Source organism: Anabas testudineus, chromosome 3 (assembly GCF_900324465.2).
Source record: "Anabas testudineus chromosome 3, fAnaTes1.2, whole genome shotgun sequence".
Lineage (NCBI taxonomy): Eukaryota > Metazoa > Chordata > Actinopteri > Anabantiformes > Anabantidae > Anabas > Anabas testudineus.
Genome location: NC_046612.1, coordinates 7,221,523 through 7,242,198, shown reverse-complemented (window position 1 = coordinate 7,242,198; position 20,676 = coordinate 7,221,523). Strand labels below are relative to the sequence as shown.

The window sequence follows — 20,676 nt, the reverse complement described above, 5'->3', positions numbered from 1 at the left end:
CATAGGGTTGTATTGATTGTTGTAGATTAATAATAGGGCGAGAGACCAAGAACTGTGATAGGTGTGTCAGAATGAATAACCAACAGGGGAAATCCATTGCCACATGACCTATGTTACAATGCTGACTTCAAAGAGTAGGTCATATTGCAGACTTTGTTCCATTTTTTTTTTTTCACCTTTGAGAGTTTGTTGCATGAATATGGATTAGGCCATTGCATTCATATTGTTTAAAATACATAGTTTTCTTAGTGTAGTACTTATTGAAAGTACATTTTAGAGAATGTATTCAGTAGTCTACTTGAGTACAAGAAGGTTGTGTGTGAAATGAGTGTTCCAATAGCGGAAGGAAAACAGAATACAGGTGCAGGTTAAGGAGTCATCCTGGAGAGGGAAATCCTGGTTGGCATCTGACCCTTTGCTCCCTAGTCATTTTCCTTATAACATATTCTACTCCTCCCCACATTCATCTGTGTTTCTCTCTTGTGCTCAGGTGTCACTATGTTTTGCTTTGTCAGTGTTTCCATGCACTCTTTTCTGCAGTGTAGTAATCATAGTTACACTGTACCTCTCCACAGCTGTTGTCCACATAAACACACATGTATGTTCCAGAACTGTATGACCTCAGTCGTCATCAATCAATGGCATGAAACATGAGTGAACTGGTCAGGAGGAAACGGCTCTAGCTTGGCCTGTTCACAGACTTTAGAGGGACAGTAATCTAGTTTTACACAGAATTAAGTTTACTCTCCTGGCTCATGATACTCGGTCCTGTGAGAGGAGTTTTATTATGGTATTATTTCCAATGTGGCTATGAAAGGTGTTTTTCAGAGTTTGAGAAAATAACCCTGGTGATGCTGTTCCATTATGTTAGCTTGGACTTCAGCAATCTTTCTTACACACTGGGTGACAGACAGGAGGATTCAAACAGAATTATGTTATTTGTTGCGTTTAGGAAAATGTATGATCTAATTTTTAGAACCTGGCTTAGGGCCTAAAATCACTACTACTGGGACAGTGACTACTACTCAGATGTGCCTTAAAAATATATCTCTGCTTAACAGTGCATAATGTTTGTTGACATTTGTGTGTACTATCACAAGAGGGCAGGTGACTAAAAACTGTTACTGAAAAAACAAAAAAAAGTTAATCTAGATGTCAGTTGTCAGTCAGTTGTGCTGTCACAATAAAACTCATTTGTTACAGTCTATAACAGATTCTTAATGAGAGAGTGATGAGAACATTCACACCTCTAGCCATGTTATTATTAGTCAATTTTCCACAGAGGAGTATACAACCCCCCTCTGTGAAGCTAGGGGTTCACATGCACCTCATGTGATGCATACGGTTATGGGTAACGAGAGAGTTACAGAAAAATGTATTAAGGCTGTGCACAAATGTTCATGTGCTTTTTCTCATGACCCAAGTGTTCTTCTAACCCACTGAGCAACACCCAGCACAGCAGCATGCTGAAGCTCACTAAAAATGTGTGCTTTAAGTGATGCTGCATTTTCTGCTAAATTCCCTCTGTGCTATCTCTGTCAGCTTTGCAGTGTGTATATTTTATATTAAACCTCTGCATTAGGAGCATGAAGAGAACAGTGCCAGGGTTGAGGATTTGAGGTTGAAGCAGTCAGTGGGACTGTATTACATTTCCCGTGTGTCATAGCACTGTTTTTCATGTGGTGTTCAGTGCTAATGCTAACCAGACATTTCTGTTATTTTTCTGTTTAGGCATTTTAACTTACGGATGAGGAGGGATACAGGTTTATTTTCTCCAGATATTGTCATTGAAGTATCAGGAGATGATGCCCCCATTGATACATCACATATTTACAGTGGAGAAATCTTTGGTAAGTCCAGCTGCTTGCCCACATCACACACTGAGCAGACACGGTTTCTTAACAGGAAATGTCTGTTATCAAATTGTGGTATTTTTATTTTTCTGTTAAATTAAGTCATCACTTCATTTCTACAGTGAATTACTTTCCAATGGTCTTTCAAACATTTCAAGTGAAGGACATTTTTTTATCTACAGTATTTCTCTATTACTTTGTGTGTGACAGAAATTGTTGTTTTTGTACAGTGTTTATCACATTACAACTGGGCTCACTTTTACCTTTCATCCAGTTCTTCCTTCCGTTCTTGATCCCTTCCCTTCCTGGACATTTTCCTGCTGCCTGCGTCCAGCAGAGTTTAGATAAACAAGAGAACAAACAAGGCTGTTTGTCCTGTTGTGAACCGTGTGCATGCAAAAAAAGAGAACGGGGAATAGAGGATCTGAGAGATTATACATTTTCTTACTGAGGATGACAACATCATAAGTATTCTTATTCTCAGCTCACAAATGTCATAGAGATGAGTTATGTAAACTGTAAACTGGTTTTATTTTGCTGCAAGAGCACTCATCAACCACCACCACCCCAGCAGGTCGGGCTCTGCTTGTACTGGAGGGGTCTAAGTGTGAATGTGTGTAAAAGTTTGGATGTAATCAGGGCAATCATGGGAGGTTACTCTCAATAAAACGACAAAAAAACAAATAAAGAATACCAATAGTCCATGCAAACAACAGTATCTACCAGTATCTATGATTTCTGAGCAGATCATTTCTACCCTTTCAACTGCTTGAACATTCAGGCCACAGATTTTTCTTTGTACATATAGTATAAAAATATTACTTTAATAATCAGTTCAAATCCTTTACAGCCAAAAATTGTATTGTTGGCCTCTGTTTACCTTCCATCTCCTCTGTGTTTCAGGTGAAAAGGACACATTGACCCATGGCTCTGTGGTCAATGGGCGATTTGAGGGCTTCATTAAAACCCACCAAGGAACATATTACGTTGAACCCTCAGAGAGATACCTACAGGACAAGAATGTGCCCTTCCACTCTGTCATCTATCACGAGGACGACATCGGTAAGTACAGATAGCTGAAGTCCAAATAAGCTTTGGACAAGAAAGGAAAGGTTTTGCTCTTTCCAGCCTAATATAATGACCCACATTGACTTGTACCTTGTTGGAGACTTTTCCTTTGTACAAATGAGTTGACTACAGATAAAGAACATTAAATTAATCCTGTTATTCAGAAAACTAGATAATATGTTGTAAACTATAAAGGTGTTATATTTTTAGTAGAAATATATATTTGGGGGAAAACCTTGCTTTTGCATTATAAATAATAAATAATAAAAGTGTTGAAGCTGAGGGTTGAGATGATGGACTACCCTAACAAGACAAAGAGAAAATATTAGGTTGAACACACTGCTAGTAGCAGGATTTGGCTCTGTTTCCCAGTGCATAGTTAAGGGGCTTAATATTTGTGCTCAAGGTAGGATTGGAGCATGGCACTGCAAAGACATTACTCATAACCATTGCTAAAGGTCACACTACAACCAAGAAAGTCAGTCTTCCCCGAGAACAGAGCACTCTGAAAATGTTTGGAAGTAATCTGTAGATTTCTGGCAAGGTGTGGTTGTTGACTTGAGACAAAGGCGGTAAGTCTGATAGGAACCCCACCCTGACTTGGGCTCACCAATATACTCCGTCCTGTTGTTTACTTATCTGAAACACACAAACACACACATGCATTCTTTTGAACTGCTGCAGGAAATGTAAGCAAAACTAGGGAGAAAAACAGGTTCTTTTGGTGCAGTGAATAGTTGCAGGTGAATAGAGGTAAGTGAAACTCCTACACAAGAAATAAGGACCTTTTTATAGCCTCTGACCAACTTGAAGAGTGAAAAGGCAACTGTTTAGAGCTTTGTATCACTCCTCCCACTAGATAAAGGACGTCATCATTAACACATCTTTAATCTTCATACAGATCAATTTACAGTTGTGTTTTTTGTTTGTGTTTTAAATATTGTTTCAGTGATGAGGAATCAGTGAAGAATAGATGAATGGTACTTATAAAACACAAAGTCCTCACTGACTCTTGGCTTTTCTTGCAACTTGTTTTACTTCTCTGAAATGCAAGAGCCTTTTGATTAGCAGTTGAATGAGATGGCATTCAGTGTAACGACAAAGGCCTCTTTCTCTGTAAAAAATTGAAAACACATTGTTAGGGGCAGAATACGTTGTTTCAGTGTGTGGCCAGTGTAGTCAAGTAACCAGTACGGGACTGTTCTCTTTAATGAAGGTCCAGCAGTGGTTGCTAGACATTCAGGCTGGTGTCCTGCACCACTATAAATGAGCTTACTAATTTTGTAAATGCAAGCTGCTCAGATGCAAGTGACCAATTAATTTCTAACTGTTCATGAGAATATGTCTATGTATTAGCAGACCTAGTCATCCTAAAAAAATTTTTTTCTTTATTAAATTTTATATAACTATGCTTTAAAATGATACAAATCTATGAAGCACACTCATGTATTGTTTGTTACTGTGAAAATAATCTAGCGTATTGGCCCCTGACCCTTATTAGGCTCATAAAGACATAATACTAAATGACAGCCTGCAGGTTGCCATTTACTTCCACACTCACTCCCACATGAGTTGACAGTTTAATTGCACATGCTATTACAACTAATCTAGTCTGGTACAACAATGCCACAATTAATACTTGATAAAAGTCATAATGTTTGATTTTGTTAAAACCATTTTGCAAGATGTAGTTTTTGATACTATTGAATTGTATTGCCTCTCTCACTTAGTAACAGGTTTCCATTATTCTGTTCACCTTGTTTATACCAATGGGGGCACACTAAAGGACATTAATACCTACGTATAATGCAGGACAATTTAGCAACTGTACAAACTATTGTGCATCTTCTTAAGAGATACAGAAACATTTTCACCTTCATTACCAATTTATTGCATGGCTGTTGTATTAGAGTGCATAGGTTTGCTTAATGAACTTACAATTGAGTGTATGTTGTAAGACTAATCCTAACTTGTCCATTAAAGACAGCTGGCAAATGGTTTTGCTGTTGTGGGACACAGATTCACATGTTGTTGAAATGGAGGACTGCAGTCACTTTGTATGCAGCGTGAAGTGTAGATATGAGCACAGTGGATTCTGATTCTGAAAGAAGTTGAAGTTGAAAGAGACCTATAAAGGAGAGGGCGATACTTGTGCAAAGTGAAAAGCCCGCATTCAGCTTTATGTAATGTAGGTATTCGTGCAGCTTGTGCCACGCTCGTTCACCTCCTCCAACCCAGCACACTTGATTCTGAAATGATACATTATGCTTTGTAAGCTCTTCAGTCTCTCTCACTTTTGTCTTCCCTATCTGCCAGATTATCCTCATAAATATGGGTCAGAGGGTGGCTGCGCTGACCACTCTGTGTTTGAGAGGATGAAGAAGTACCAGGCATCTGCAGTAGAAGAGCCAGTCAAAGTAAGTGCCAGCATCACAAACGACAAAGCCCTCCCCCCCTCCGCCCAGCTCATAATTAAACACCCAGATGGAGAAGGATCATGAGATTAAAAACATCCTACCTCATATCCATCCTAAGTTATGCTAGTACTAAGAACGTGTTTATTTTTAGCAGAGGTATGCACATGTTCCATCTATAAACTGATTATTAGGAATTGTTTTTAAAGATGGCAGTGTACATTTATTCTTGGTGTTTTTGGATGAAAACAAAAACATGCACCAATTTAATGCACAGTAAATCCCTTCTTTCTGTGTATTGTAGAAAGTCTTGTCTTTTACTGAAACTTGCTCATGAGCAACTGCTGACTTCCAAATAACCATCCATTTTAGCCTCCTTTATTTTTAACCGCATAATTGTTTTTTGTATAGAAGGTGAAAAGTGCACAGGATGAGGAGCACTCCCATGGCCCTGTCATTCTGAGGAAGAAGAGGGCAGCTGGGAAAGAGAAAAATACCTGCCAGCTCTTCATTCAGACCGACCATCTCTTCCTCAAATACTACGGCACAAGAGAGGCCGTCATTGCCCAGGTATACAACCATACATACATGCAGACAAGCCTGGAGGCTGTTGTGTCTGCACCTCCTGTAGACATCAGTTTTCTTTTCTCCAGAGAAGGGGATTGAAAAAAGTTTAGTGTCTTCTATGTGGTAAAATAAACTAACAAAGAAACTAACTATTAAGATGTAATCTTTTTGTTAGTGATCCAATCCATTGCTTTCTCCACAGATTTCCAGCCATGTGAAAGCTATTGACTCCATTTACCAGGCCACAGACTTCAAGGGCATCCGAAACATCAGCTTCATGGTTAAAAGAATTAGGGTGAGTTGAATCTCAGGTGAATTTGTGGTATCATTGTGGCGATTCCGTAGTGTGAACATTTGTCATTTTATGGCAAAAACCCATCCCATGAAAACACCTTTTTAATTTCTTCAAGCTTTGTCAGCTACTATGAGTGTAGAGGCTTCTGTCCTTTCTCACTTGCCTTTTGTAATTGTTTAATATTGTATCTTTCAGATAAATACCACCAAAGAAGAGACGGACAAAAGTAATCCTTTTCGCTTTGCCAATATCGGAGTGGAGAAGTTTTTGGAGCTCAACTCTGAACAAAACCATGATGACTACTGCCTGGCCTACGTCTTCACTGACAGGGACTTTGATGATGGCGTGCTTGGGTTGGCTTGGGTTGGAGCTCCCTCAGGTTCGATTAACACACACACACACACACACACACACACACCCACTCAGTTTCAAGAGTCTGTTAAGCCGAGGTCAGTCTTGTTTGAAATCATGGATGTCACAGCTCTAGTATTGTGATACCACTGTATCTTATCTGATTAGAACACATGTATGTGATACTGGGAATTCACACTGAAAGCGAGATGTGACTGAAGTGACATTCAGTTCGGTTCTCACTGACTCAGACCCGCGTTCAGCCTCTTTGAACAAATGGCATCTGAACCAAAGGCAGTGTAAACTGCCCGTGTGCTGATGCAATGATCAGCTCACGTGTATGAAAGTAGCTCACATTTGAAACCATCAGGGATGCTGGTGAAGTTTTGTCTCCTAATGTGTTAAAAGATCTTAACGTGTTTAGACTGTGTTACTAAGAAACTGTAAGACCAAACCCTAATCATTTACTATAGGTTATAGTTTATATATATATTTTTTTTTATTAGTGTCGCTGTTTTTAGAAATTAGCTTATTTGAGAGAAAAGGTTAACTTACTATTTAAGTATGACTACATAAAAGACTGGGACAATAGATTGTTGCATAACAGTGTATGGTCATCATATCTTATGCGCAACAGGCTCTTTGATTATAAATACAACATGTATGAATAAGTATATATTCTTATGGTGTGCTCGCCTCCATCTTCCTTTGAATAATCTTAGACACCACTATCTCAACATAAATAATACAACAAAACTTCCTCAGACAATCAATGTGGGCATATTAGCAAAGCTGTATAGGATACGAGAGGGAGAAGAGATGGGTGCAGTGAGCTGTGTAGTGACTGACCAAAGGGAGGCTAGAAAAAACAGCTGTCAGAGATGTTGGTCAAGTACAACTAATGTACTGTATGTCCGATTAGATGTGTACAGTTGTTGACACAAGCGACATGTGGAGGGCTTACAGAGACATACAGACAATATTATACAGACATAAAATATGCAGTGATGCTCATGGACACATACACATAATGGGCATATTCTTTATTGCTTTAAGTGCTTTGGTCTCATGTTTCTCTGTGGCTAAAAGCTCCTAATCACTGTGTTTATGGATTTTGTGAGAAGCAGCAGCAGCACTGCAGCATTGCCCAGTGTTTTCTAGTGTGCTTGTTTTTGGTATTTGCATTTTAAAATTTTAAGCTGTTTTTACATTTTTTTTAATTGTGTGTGGTAGGTCACTTCATTACGTATCGTTGCGATCGCAATTTACTGTACATGCAAACTTTTATTTAAAGTGGTATGAAAGATAGACCTATGTGAAAGCTGTGATGTAAAATCCAGATTCTAATTAGCTGTGGTTACGGACTAAACTGTATGTGGTCAAAAGAAGAAGAAGTACAGTGGATCATTTGTACATGTTGAACTTAGTTGGCCTGTATACTGCACATTTATAATATGTAATTTTTAGAATATGTCAGCTTATAGATTTTTAGCTTTTATTTTCACTTTTCACAACATTAGTTGACTTCATTGGGCAATGTTCACCTTTATTCTTTACTTTTTGTTTGGTTATATATACAGTATGTTCACAGTATATACACATAGAAACTAGTGAATATATAAACTGTACATCAGTGGTTTTGGTTCACTTGTTATAATCAAGGCTGATCCTCGGTGATGAAGTTATGTCCGATTATTTCAAAATGTGTACATGAGCTTGTAGGTTCTTCTTATGAGACAATAATAAAACCTAGTCATCAATCATATTACACTGTCTTTGGCTGAAGCTGTTGGTGTGGTACATGCTTTATTCTTTTATTGCTTCCTTTTCTAGCATTCTAGTAAAATGGTCCCTAATCTAGCATTAAAATTGTCTCAAATAGTATTCTTTTCTTCCACAGGAAGCTCTGGAGGCATCTGTGAAAAGAGCAAAATGTACTCTGACGGGAAGAAGAAGTCTCTCAACACTGGTATAATCACTGTGCAGAACTACGCCTCACATGTCCCTCCCAAGGTTTCACACATCACCTTCGCTCATGAGGTTGGACACAACTTTGGCTCTCCTGTAAGTGCTGTTTTAAAAAGTGGTATTTGCCATTTATTCTCTTGCAAAACTGCCCAAACTATAATCTGCAGCTCTGTCTCAAGTCTTGCTGCCTTTTTCTTTTCTTGCCTACTGTTTTACAGCATGACTCTGGGATTGAATGTACCCCTGGAGAGTCTAAGGAGCAGCAGAAAAAGGAGCAAGGAAACTACATCATGTATGCCAGAGCAACATCAGGGGACAAGTTCAACAATAACAAGTTCTCTATCTGTAGCATCCGCAATATAAGCGCTGTTCTGGCAAAGAAGAGAGATGAATGTTTTGTTGGTAAGTTCTCCATTATAAACAGACACTGTATCTGTTCCTGTTAGTGTGTGTGAGAGAGAGAGAGAGAGGGGAAGAGTCTGTCTTTACACTGTTTTGTATGTGTACAGAGTCTGGCCAGCCTATCTGTGGTAATGGACTCGTGGAAGCAGGAGAACAGTGTGACTGCGGCTACAGTGATCAGTGTAAAGACTCCTGCTGCTACAGTGCCAATGAGGAGGAGGGCAAAAGGTGCAAACTCCAACCTGGCAAAACCTGCAGGTAACACCTTATTAGTATTTCTTTGTATACGTCTGTATTATTGAGCACAAAACGCGTTCTTAACGGCATTGCATTTGTTTGACTATTGATTCTGTATTTGATTTTTGCAGTCCCAGCCAAGGCCCATGTTGCACAGCAGAGTGTACTTACAAGGGTCCTGCTGAAAGGTGCAGGCCGGACTCCGAGTGTGCCCGAGAGGGCATGTGCAATGGAGCTACTGCTCTGTGCCCAGCTTCAGAACCAAAGGCAAATTTTACCTCTTGCCATGCAGAAACACAAGTCTGCCTCAACGGGGTATGTTCATTTTAGTTTACCATTTTCTGTTTAATGCGTGGTATTGGCAGTTTGTGAGCCAATGTTTATATTGAAGGTGAAATGTTTGAACTCCCTGTTTGTTGGAACCAGGTCTGCTCCGGTTCCATTTGTGAGAAGTACGGTCTTGAGGTATGCACCTGCTCCAGCCAAGATAACAAGGATGAGGCAGCTGAGTTGTGCCACATGTGCTGCATGGACAAAAGTGGGTGACTGTTTCTTGAATCAACATAAATAATCACAGTAGTAATATTAAGTTAAGTTTTTTACAGTTTAAATAACTCTGTTACTGTTAGTATCTTAAAAGTCACTCCCTCTTATTATTTTCTCAGCGGACCCAAATAGCTGCAGCAGCACCGGCTCAGTGAAATGGGCCAAATTCTTCAACAAGAAGATCACAACGCTGCAGCCTGGCTCACCCTGCAATGACTTTAAGGGCTACTGTGATGTGTTCATGAGGTGCCGTTTGGTGGATGCCGACGGGCCACTGGCAAGACTAAAGAAAGCCATTTTCAATCCAGAACTCTATGAGAACATTGCAGATTGGATAGTGGTGAGTACAGGAAAAGTAGTGAGTCCTATCATGAGCCGGCACAAACACAAACATATAGGCTACATATAGAAGCCATTTGTGCAGTGCTCCTTGCTTAGATTTAGTTTTTATTTAATATATCATCTGTTTTCCAGCGTAATTGGTGGGCAGTCCTATTGATGGGCATCGCTCTGATTATGCTAATGGCTGGCTTCATCAAGATTTGCAGTGTCCACACTCCCAGCAACAACCCTAAACTTCCCCCACCAAAGCCGCTGCCAGGTACAGTACATCATATGTTTGTATTTAGAAGACTGTTCAAATGCATGTAGATGGAGGCTAAAACAAAGCAATAATATACGATCCCACTGCATCACTGCATCTATAAATGCACATTAAAACTACCATGCAAATAATAAAATAAAAAAAAGAGACATATATCCACTACACAAACAGTGCTGCCTTCTCTGTGCTTCAGCTCATTTAAGATGGACAGAGGCAAACAGGAAAACATTCAAATTGTCAATTAATTTAAAACATATGCTGCCTTCCAGAGTTTTTCAGCGAAGTTATCAAGCAAGAATGAGGAAAAATCACTGTCATAACTAAACCAACTTGTCTCCTCAGCTCCAGAATGCAGTATTGTTGAGTACTGTTAAAAGAAGAGAGGTTACAAAGCAAAGATAAACACTCTCCCCCTCCCAACTCTTTGGGAAACAGTTTTATTGTTACAGCATTTTGCAGCTTAAGTTTCTGACTCCTACTGAAATGTGAATGTCCTACACTGTAGGTACACTGAGAAGAAGACAACAGCGGCAGGCGAACGCACAGTCACAGGGCCTCAACCCTCGGAACAGAGAGAACTATCAAATGGGGCAGATGAGACGCTGAGACATCGTCCTGCTCTTTGCCTTGGTTCTTCCTAGTGCCTACAATGGGAGCACTTCACTCCAAAGAGTTACCTTTACCACGTCTTGTAAAATTCAATGAACTTGCAACTAAACCAATTTCACTGGACAAACCTGAATTTTTTTCTAGGCCTAACAAACTCACTGATCACCTCTGCTCTGAAATCCAGATTAGAAGTGGTTCACACAGCTTTTTTAAGAAATCAATAACTTTTCCAACTGAGGACAGGAGGAGAAATTCACTGATCTGTTATGTGGTCTTAAATGTTTTTTTTTTTCTTTGAATGCTTCTTTACCAGAATGGAGGGTGTGTTAGGGCAGCCTTCCTCTGTCCTCCATTTTTCTTTCCTGTTCTTCCTCTCTCAAGTGCTGCCATCACCAGTGCGATAAAAAGATTGCAAGTTGTTGCTGCCCATCAGAAACAACACTGAGACATTGTGTTGGAAGAAAACTCATTTTTGCCAATGTCGTTAGGTCGTTTTAAATCAAAGCACCATCAGAAACTGAAGCTTTTTACTCCTAAAGCATACCTGTTGTTTCAGTGTGCAATTATACAGATGTTGAAGTAGTTTTTTTTTCTCTCTCTCTCTCTTTATTTTCAAAACTTTTTTCTGTATGATGAAGACTTACTGTTTTAATTCACTTTCTCAGGATTATTAAAATTACAGCAAACTATTGTATGGGGTGGAATGGATGACCGTATGAATACTTCAGGGTAAAGTCCCTCCTGGCGGATGCCTGTGCAGAAGGGTATGCTTTAGCTGCCACTGGATGTAGAAGACTGGTTGTGTGAAAACAATGTAGATAAATTAACTTAATAAGATTTATAGTGTCATCTGTTATCAGATGGCAGCCATGGAGGAGAAGTTGATCATTTAGATATATATATATTTCTTCTCGTGATATGGTTTTGCAGCTGCGTTTACATAAAAGTATATGGCCTGGGGCTGAAATAAAAGGTGAGAGAATAGCTTTTTATCAACCTGATTGTATCATACTTTGATTCTGTCACAGCTGTTTTTCCCCCGACTTGTTGCTTTGGCACTGATTTGCGACACATCTGTAAAATGACCACTTTGTGCTGCGTACTGTACGTGTGTATCTTTACATTCAGAGTTGTAAAAAGGAGAATGTGTTAAAACGGATCTCTGGGGATAAAGAAGCCTTTGTGCGTAGAGTGTTGTTGTCTGACAGCCACATTCTCACTTGTTCTGTTCTGTCCACTTTTGAATTTACAAGGCTTTACAAAATAAGTTAAAGCCACTTTAGGAAGATGGATCTGTCTGGATTAAATTGTGGATTTCGCTTTTATTGGTTTTACTTGCAGTTGAAACTATTGGGGTATTTGTAGGGAATAAATAAAATGAGGAGAACCTGATTCTAATTTTATTGTTGCTGCTGTTAACCAGCATTTACCCGAGTGAACAATCACTACGCGTCAGACATCCACAGCTGTTCTGCTCTTTCTTTCCCTTCTGATTGGAATTTATTTTCTGTTTTTTTAAGGAACTATTGTTTCCCTTGTGACACCTTCTTGGTGTGTGAATTATAAATGTGCCTACTTAGAGCAGTGTGACTGAAAGTGATGCGCTAGTGTCAGTGATCTTTACCAAGGCTGAAACAATGCATGAGGTGGTGGTTTACCCAGGCCGTTATCAGACTGGACCGCTGAGGTTAGAAGAAGAAATGTGATGGAAATTAAGTGACTTACAGCTTGGCCATGTGTGATAATCATAGGAAATGTAAATGTACATATACTATATCAGTCAGCACATAAAAGAAATAGATATTACAAATGCATATTTTCATATTATTCTCCACAATTTGTCTCTTTTTTGAGAGATTTAATTTTTATGAGATATTACTGCCTAGTCAGACTTTGGCTTACTTTGAGTTTTCAGCCAGTTTAAAAACAGGTCAGCCTCACTGACAATACAAAGAAAGACATATGTATAGTTTCTTAAAATTACTTTAGGAGGGAGCAGCTTGGTGGAGCAATGACAGACTGATTTATTTTTCTTCTCTTACACTTGCAAACGAGTGGTATTGTGCACAGTTGCCGTTCAGCATTGTTTTCTGTGCAAGTTGTAAGAATGCTGATCAGATAGATTCTATGCAGAGTATCACAGAGCTCAACAGTGAACAAGTTAGCCTCTTCACAGAGAAATGCCTTCATTGTTTTCTCCTGGACAAGTCTATGGAAAAGTCTTTAGTGTTTTCATAAGAAAAGCTATTCGTGCAAACATGCAATCCTCTGTTGCTTCGTTTACTGATTTTGTTTTGTTGTATTTTGTTTTGTTGGTGCTGCTGGTAGTGGTGTCTCTTGGGTCAGAGCTTAAAGTATAAATTTCTTCATCTTTGGCAGATTTTAAAGCTTTTTTTGTATGTTTTTGCTGAAACATCCTTATGTTTTTGTTGACCATAGTATGATGTGGACAATACTGGGTGTTTGGGGTTAATTCTCTGGGATTTTTTTCTTTCTTTCAAATGTATTGCTATTAATATTGAGAACTTGTGCACTGAACCGTAAGTGATGTAAACAGAGAATCCAAAATGATGCAGATTCAGTACTACTGTCTGATTTAAATGTCTCTTATGTTTTATACATTGTCTTCAAATGTCTTTGTCTTTATCTACTTTTTTTGTTCTGTTTCTCATTTTCCTTACTTTGGAAATTTTACTATATTTGCAAAGGTATTGTGCAAAAAGTTGTTTTGAACTACTTGAAATGCATTAATAAACCAGAATTGAACAGCCGTTTGTCTTCCCTGCTCGTAACACAAGTCAAGTTTACAATTCAAATGACTTTTTACAAGTTTTTTTTTTCTTGACAACATAGATGTTCAGGCGTGACGGTGAAGATTGGACATGTTCCTCCCGGTGTTGTTGCCCCTGCTTCAGTAGGGCAGGATTTGCTTGCCAGGGTGGTCTGACATGAACAAGCTCAGCCTTCCACCTTTACCCTCTGTGTGGGTTTACTGCCTTCAGTTTAAACTGTCTGCCCTCTGGAGTCTCCACCTCATACCTGGAACTGCCTTCATTTCAGTGATTGTGCCTGATTTCTGTGTTTACTCTTCGACTCTCAATCTGAACCCTGCAGCTGCATTTTTATTCAGCAAGAGCCATTTATGTGCTCGATTCATTTTTACACTATTAAGTATCAAGAATCAGTTTTTCAGTGACTAGTAAGACATGTATCCACTTGGTGATGAGAGAAAAAAAATTAGACCTTTAAGTAGATTTATATATGATTACTGGTAATGCTAATGTAGGTTTTTAAATAAGGCACATTAAAAAAAACATTTAGGTCCTTTAAAATTAATGTGATCTAAAGGTCATTGAACCTTGACTGTGTTTACCGTCTGGTTAATATTTGACTTGTCGAACCTTCAGCTATTTATACCCTTAAAAGACATTTGTAGGTATAAAGGAATTTAAAACTGGACTGTGTGGCTCTGGGACGCAGACACAGTACTCGCTAATTGTTTTCTAGCCTCAGTTTCTCAGGATTCATGTGTCTTTTAATGCTTTTTGTTCTTTCGGACAATTAACGATTTCTCCCTAAATCTGCAGTGTCACTTCCAGCTGTGAACTTCCAGGCCGTCCCTCAGATCTTTAGTGTGTGGAGCATGTATAGGAGCCCACACGAGTCTGCTAGTTGTGCTTTCTCCTGCGCTGCTTTGGCGCGCTGTCTGTGCAGCGCACAAACACTTTTTCTTCTGACACTTCAACGTGTTGTACATCGTTTTCCATGGCACAAAAAGATGTCCTGGAAACAGAAAGAGCAGTCAGTCTGTGATGGTAGGAGCTCTGTGTGTCCACTAGGTGGCATTAAAAGTCTGCACTAGTTTTCATGCTGCATGTTGAATTCTCTTTTTATGTATTTAAAATTATAGCTGTAATGTTGCTTATATTTGCTGTTTGCAGTATTTGTCAGCTGACTAACTATATGAAAACATGTGAATATTTCCTCCACCAAAACAAACTGTACCTCTCCTGTGTCTCGCCTGCTTTGACACTGATCCTGCCCACGGTCAGCTGTGGTTTCCTCATACGTCCACCCCACGGAATGATGGTCTGCACCCGGTTCCACACATTTTTCCACAGGACCGATCCTTCCCACTGGAATTTGAGCATCATCAGCTCCCCTAAGTCTTTGTCCAGGGTGATCAGGAAAGTGTAGGTCTTATTGATGGAAATCTTTTCAGGCCTGGTGGAGAGAGATTAAAAAGAGCAGAGTTTGATTACAGATTACTGATATTACAGAACAAAGTGTTCTTCCACAGGCTGTCACATGTCTTAATTACAAAGCAAAGACCTTTGTGATGGTCTACAACTAAAGCAGGACCATCTGAAATCATCTTTCCTTGCTTTGGTTTCCTGAGGCTCTTTGGTATACAGAACATGAAGCATAACACAGTTGTCAGGGAAGGGTGTCTTGAGTAAATTATTTACTCCATCATCCCCATTTATAGTTTTCTTTCATGCACAGGCTTGAGTTGTTTCCATGTGTGCCAGCTGCTCTCCTTAACCAGCTCAGAGCCCAGCTGCATATTGCATGTGTCAAAGACTGAGTACACATAGATGCAGTGTAATGTCAGCCTGAGAGGTGATGCTATACTCACAAGGTGATGTGGAGGTCTCCACTCTCCTCCTTTGTCCCAGTAAGAGAGATGGTGAGAGAGGGCTCGATCCTCTCCGTCTGGTTGACAAATTGGATCCTGAACTGGTAATGATAGACTGCACAGAGGGAATGAGAAACAAAAGAAGAGTTGAGGACAGAGAAGCCATCCAGTAAATACTTGATCATCTGCATAGTTTTAGCATTTTGTCAGTGTGATGACAACTGATGACCAATAATGTGAGATTTTAAATCCCATTGAGTTTTGATGATTGGTAATAATAAAAGTCATGTTAGATCATATGATGATGCAAAAAGAAGCACTTTGAATTCTACCAGCACTGTTTAAATAGAGTAGTGTTAGAGTAGTATTAATAGTATTATGTACTTTAAGCGGTTATAGCTTCTTACAATTTGTAATCTGTTTATTGTGTTTACTCACATTGTACCACCAATGCTAGAAATACTCTGACTGGTACTCTGAAAGTCACTCTGATATTATATTCTGATACATCATATTTTTACATATTAAACTGAGTCTGCATGTAGTGTAGCAAAGGTAAAACATTTGAGTAGCATAAAAGTTCATTTATACTATATATTTGTACTCAAGTGTAGTACTTAAGTAGAGTACTTGACTAAATGTACTACTTCAGCTTCCACGTCCAGTTTGCTGGGGTTGTGTACACTGTGATCTGCCACCAGGGGCATCAAAGTCATACTTTAATCACAAAGTGGCTGTAAAGGATGACAGTGATCTGTAGGTTTCCACTTATCTGCAAATTACACAACTAACTGATTAGTTAGTGTGGAATTAAAATGTTACTTAATTAAAAATATGACATATATCTGTAGAATGAATTCCCTAGAAAACCAGGCACCATAGTCGGTCTATTAATTTAATATAGATAATAACTGTCTTAAGGTTCTTTGTTGAAATGATGAGGACGTACGTTTGTAGGGCATCCGAGGACGAGTTTTCAGGTAGAGCTTCTTGCTGGTGCCGGTGCGAACCTTGTTGATGTTGTAGCCCAGGATGTTGCAGCGATTCTTCCGACAGTCCAGACAGACCCCTTTGTCAAAAGCGCTGTTGTCACTGCACCTGTAGGCCGTGCTCTGCTTGTCTTTGTTCAGCAGAGAGTCAATGAAAAGGTGGACAGAGCGCTCGTGGGCACATTTCACTGTCTGCTCAAAACCTTTGGTGAAAAAAACAAAAAAACGTGAGACAGATTTTTTTAAACAAGCTTGATCTGAGTTTCCTGATATTCTCATGTGTATAAAGGGACTGTGGAGTACCTTAATATAAGTTCATTATCACCACAACCTGACACTAATCAGACTGTCTTCTGTCATATGTCCTAAAAGCGTCTCATTATGTCTGACACTGATCTGCTCTGAAGGCCTCTTTCTCTGAGGAGACTTTTGTAGCCTGGGGGCAGCTCAGCTCAGAGGGGTGGACAGAGAGGAGGAAGGCACATGTTGCTAATTAACTCCTGAGGATGACAGATGCTTTAATGTGGCTCTCGCTGCCATATTATGCAGATGTGTTTTGAATTTGAGAAGAACAGTAAATCCCACAGCCACTTGTGTTAGGCTGAAGGGAATTAAACGCATCTGGTTGAATACAGATTGAGGAACTGTCAACAAGAAAAAAGATGAATGGGTGCCCAAGATATGGCGTCTAAACCAGTGTCTGAGGTGGCACGACCAATTAAGAAAAAAAATGTTATGATAGAGGAGAGGAAAAGCCAAACCGAGTCCTTCAACAGCAGAACACACTGCTTTGATAGAAGGTCTGAATCCACAGATGCAGGATTGTAAACGGCAGGAGAACGAGAACAGAGAATCTGTTCCGATAAACACTGACTCCTAAATGAGAACAAAGACTTTTTGTGATTTTTTTCTAAGCCAAAACTTAAACAGTGGATCCGAATATGGATCAGTCAATCATGGTTTCTACTGAAAGCCAGTTGGCATCCCAGTGACGTAATCCTGATGTTTTAGGCTAAAATCCACTTATCTGACCTGTTTAAATGTCACAAACATTTTACATTAAATTTACTGAGCCCACTCATCCTCCCCAGAGGATGCACTATTGTCAACGCTATTGTAAAACTAGTGGCTGACTAAGAAATATCAAACATCACTCAGTGGATATTAGTTAAGGTTTTGTGTCTTATATGTTCATGGAGCCCTGGGGACAAACCTTTATCTCCAATCTCACACTCCGAGCAAACATTTCTTGCATCACTACTGTAATAATCTTTGTTTTACTGTGTGTTAAACATTAATTTTAACCATTCCCCAACATATAAGAACAATTATTATAGTGACTACATATATTTTAGGTGTTGTAATGTGTTTTTTGTCGTACCCAACAGCCCGTACTGAGCTATGTGCTCATAAATGTTTTGCAGGTCACATCCTGGTTGGAAGTCGCCACCATTGGGGTAAAAGTCATAATGCGCCACAGCTTGCTTGATGCCCACGCTGAGGCCCATACGTTCATGGGTGAAAGTGTGGATGGCATCTACAAATTCAGCATCATCAGGTGACAGCCTGTCAGTGGGGGACATGCCTTCAAACAGCGGCCCTGCTGGATCAAGACCTGGACAGAAACCATTTGAAATCAATAATGGGTTTATTTTTAGGATACATCAGAGTAAGTAATTGTGAGCGGGGAATTTAAACATACTGTGAATAAAACAACAACCTACCTGTGATTCTTCCAATCTTTTCTGAACCTTCCAAAAAGCTTCCAGCAAACCCAGAGATGTGAGCACCGAGGCTATAACCAATCAAATGAGCCTTTCTAACTGGATACTGGAGCTCCTTCTGTTGGGGATGTTTGACATGTGCTCATCTTCATTAGGAAACTTTAACAAATTTAACAGATATTACATCAGAGCATGAAAATGTACGCTTCAGTAGTTTCTTCTTCTGACCTTAAGTGACTGCAGCAGGTGAGCTATATCTTTTCCGACTGTGCGGGTGCTCTGTACGGCGATGGGGTAGTGCTGGTGAGCCAGGGACAGCCAGTCAACGATGATCACATTGATGTCTACCAGATTTTTCTTCACTGTTGAGGCTAACCTCAGCACCCAGCTTTCCATCATACCATCCACCTTAGGAAAAACAAGACTGATTGTTAGAAATGTGTTGCTTATTGAAGCATTGGCTGCTCTGCACAGAGCAGTATAATATATATATATAATATGTGACTTAATTATTATCTTGTTCAGTTTCAGACAATCCAGAATGTGTCAGGATGTTTACTTCACTTCACTATATTTCATGCTTTTGAACAGTTCCATGTTTTGTATGCACCGGCTCAAGTCAGTGAAGTGTAGAGAGAGTTGGAGTTGACCTTACCGACCACCCGTGAGTGATGATGATGAGGGGGTTACTGCTGTTGAAGCCACAGGCGGTGAGAGCGTGCAGCTGTGGAGAGTCCAGTGTGCAGGTGTCCTCACCTTCCACAAACAACCTGAAGACCGTGCTGCTGACGTATGGCTCTTGCACCTTCAGGACTCTCCTCGGCTGTGCGTCTGCTGCTCCTCGGAAGTCAGCAGCAGAAGAGTGATCTGTTAGTTTTTTGTGATCATTTGCATATCAGAAAACTCTGAGGTAATGGTTGTGTTTGCTTTGCGGTCAACACATTCAAATTCACTTAATCCTCTTGAGAGCAGAGGAAATAATTAATGTCTTGATACAATTATCTGAAAGTAATAGGGAGAAATCGGAGCAGTCACATCCTGCTGAGTCCCATTTGGACTGTGGGCCGAGTGACGCCCTTTCAGAAGCACTTTGCTGTGTTTCCAGGTCATACGGACCTCTTTGGCTGATGCACACAGATAACGCTTCACACAAAGTCCCATCAAGTGAATCTGTGCCAGACTCTTCTCGTAATTTCTTACATAAACGCCTCCTCCCTCATCATGTTTTAAACCGCAGCACAGAAACCGCAGAAATCTCACCCACAAACATAACAGATCTGTCTCCAAAGAAATCAATCATAACATTTCCTTTATGGTTTGCCATTGATTCGTGTCCAGCATATTTATTATTCTAATGTGTTAATGTTAATAATGCCAGAAACCCGGGCGCCTGCATGAAATTTCTAATGATAATTACTAATGAAAGTAATTATCTTTCATCATTCATCATCAAGCCCTCTGCTCATTCAATCCCACATTTTCTTTGGTGTGTCTTTTCTACATTATGACTGTTTATCCACATGAACATGGAGAGCAATTAAAAACAGTCTGACTCAGAAGTAACGGAGCACAAACACACTCAAGCTCAAATGCTTGTAGTGACTGAGTAATGAGTGTGCACTGTAATTAGTAATACAATTTTGGTAATGATGTTGAATTAAAAAAATAAATGTTTGCAGAGACTGAAGAGCTGCTCTCTGCATCTGGTGTTAGCATTTAGAAAAATCTGAGAAACGTGGAGACATTTGACTGGATTTAGCATATAATTAATGAGGAAATCTAGTAAAAACTATAAATAATACATAGTAGTATAAATAATTTAAGCTAAATAATTACACAAGAAACAACACAAACAAGAAATGAATTGATTAGAGGAAAAATAAATATAATCTCACTTCAATCAGAGCACAGATGAGCGAGTGCAAGTGTTTGATGAGTAGTCTGCATCCAGAGGCTTGAATCAAACCATTAAATGTTAATGAAATGTAAAACGATGTCCACTTTTAATTTTAGAGGAGAGAAGATCCTGCTGTGCCTCGACTACTGGTCTGAATGTTTTTCAGTAATCTATCCACATCAAATCTATGCAACAAACACGTTTCTTCACACTTTTTTGGGGATCTTTTGACTCACCTGCTCTGTTTCCTTTGATTTTCCTCCCCTCACAGAGGTGATATGTTATCAGCAAACAGCACAGGATTTTGACCAAGGACATGGTGACTCACAGACACTTCAGTAATTCCTTCAAACCAACACTTCTCCTTCAGTTGAGGAGCACAGGTGCGTTTCTTTTTTATTTTTTTTTGTGAGTCCTTTTATCTGTGGGTGTAGATGATCTTTCAGAGAAGCCTCATCGCTGCCCTGAGACTTGATCTCAGAATGAGAAACACATTGTACTGTTCTATAGAGA

The 20,676-nt window shown here is 39.5% G+C and overlaps 2 protein-coding genes across 3 annotated transcripts in view; one reads left to right on the top strand and one right to left on the bottom strand.

Annotated features, from left to right (window-relative positions):
* The window catches only part of adam10a (ADAM metallopeptidase domain 10a), a 21,678-nt gene extending 7,994 nt beyond the window's left edge, over positions 1–13,684 (top strand). The window contains exons 3-16 of the mRNA XM_026378913.2: positions 1,732–1,850; positions 2,757–2,915; positions 5,238–5,338; positions 5,747–5,905; positions 6,105–6,197; positions 6,393–6,576; positions 8,449–8,612; positions 8,735–8,918; positions 9,026–9,176; positions 9,287–9,470; positions 9,582–9,693; positions 9,821–10,041; positions 10,176–10,302; positions 10,811–13,684. Coding sequence (XP_026234698.1) covers positions 1,732–1,850; positions 2,757–2,915; positions 5,238–5,338; positions 5,747–5,905; positions 6,105–6,197; positions 6,393–6,576; positions 8,449–8,612; positions 8,735–8,918; positions 9,026–9,176; positions 9,287–9,470; positions 9,582–9,693; positions 9,821–10,041; positions 10,176–10,302; positions 10,811–10,911 — 2,059 coding nt within the window. The 3' untranslated portion in view covers positions 10,912–13,684. The remainder of the gene's footprint in view (positions 1–1,731; positions 1,851–2,756; positions 2,916–5,237; positions 5,339–5,746; positions 5,906–6,104; positions 6,198–6,392; positions 6,577–8,448; positions 8,613–8,734; positions 8,919–9,025; positions 9,177–9,286; positions 9,471–9,581; positions 9,694–9,820; positions 10,042–10,175; positions 10,303–10,810) is intronic.
* Positions 11,506–20,676, bottom strand: lipca (lipase, hepatic a). Of its 2 annotated transcripts, none has more exons than XM_026378914.1 (9): positions 20,400–20,676; positions 18,922–19,106; positions 18,495–18,674; positions 18,267–18,384; positions 17,924–18,157; positions 16,503–16,745; positions 15,554–15,668; positions 14,920–15,138; positions 11,506–14,697 (listed from the first exon to the last, which is right to left on the bottom strand). In XM_026378914.1, exons 1-9 carry the CDS (start codon positions 20,479–20,481, stop codon positions 14,583–14,585), a joined length of 1,491 nt encoding a protein of 496 aa, XP_026234699.1. In that variant the 5' UTR covers positions 20,482–20,676; the 3' UTR covers positions 11,506–14,582. The 2 variants fall into 2 exon arrangements, with proteins under 2 accessions (XP_026234699.1, XP_026234700.1); XM_026378915.1 differs by having other exon boundaries at positions 18,922–19,100.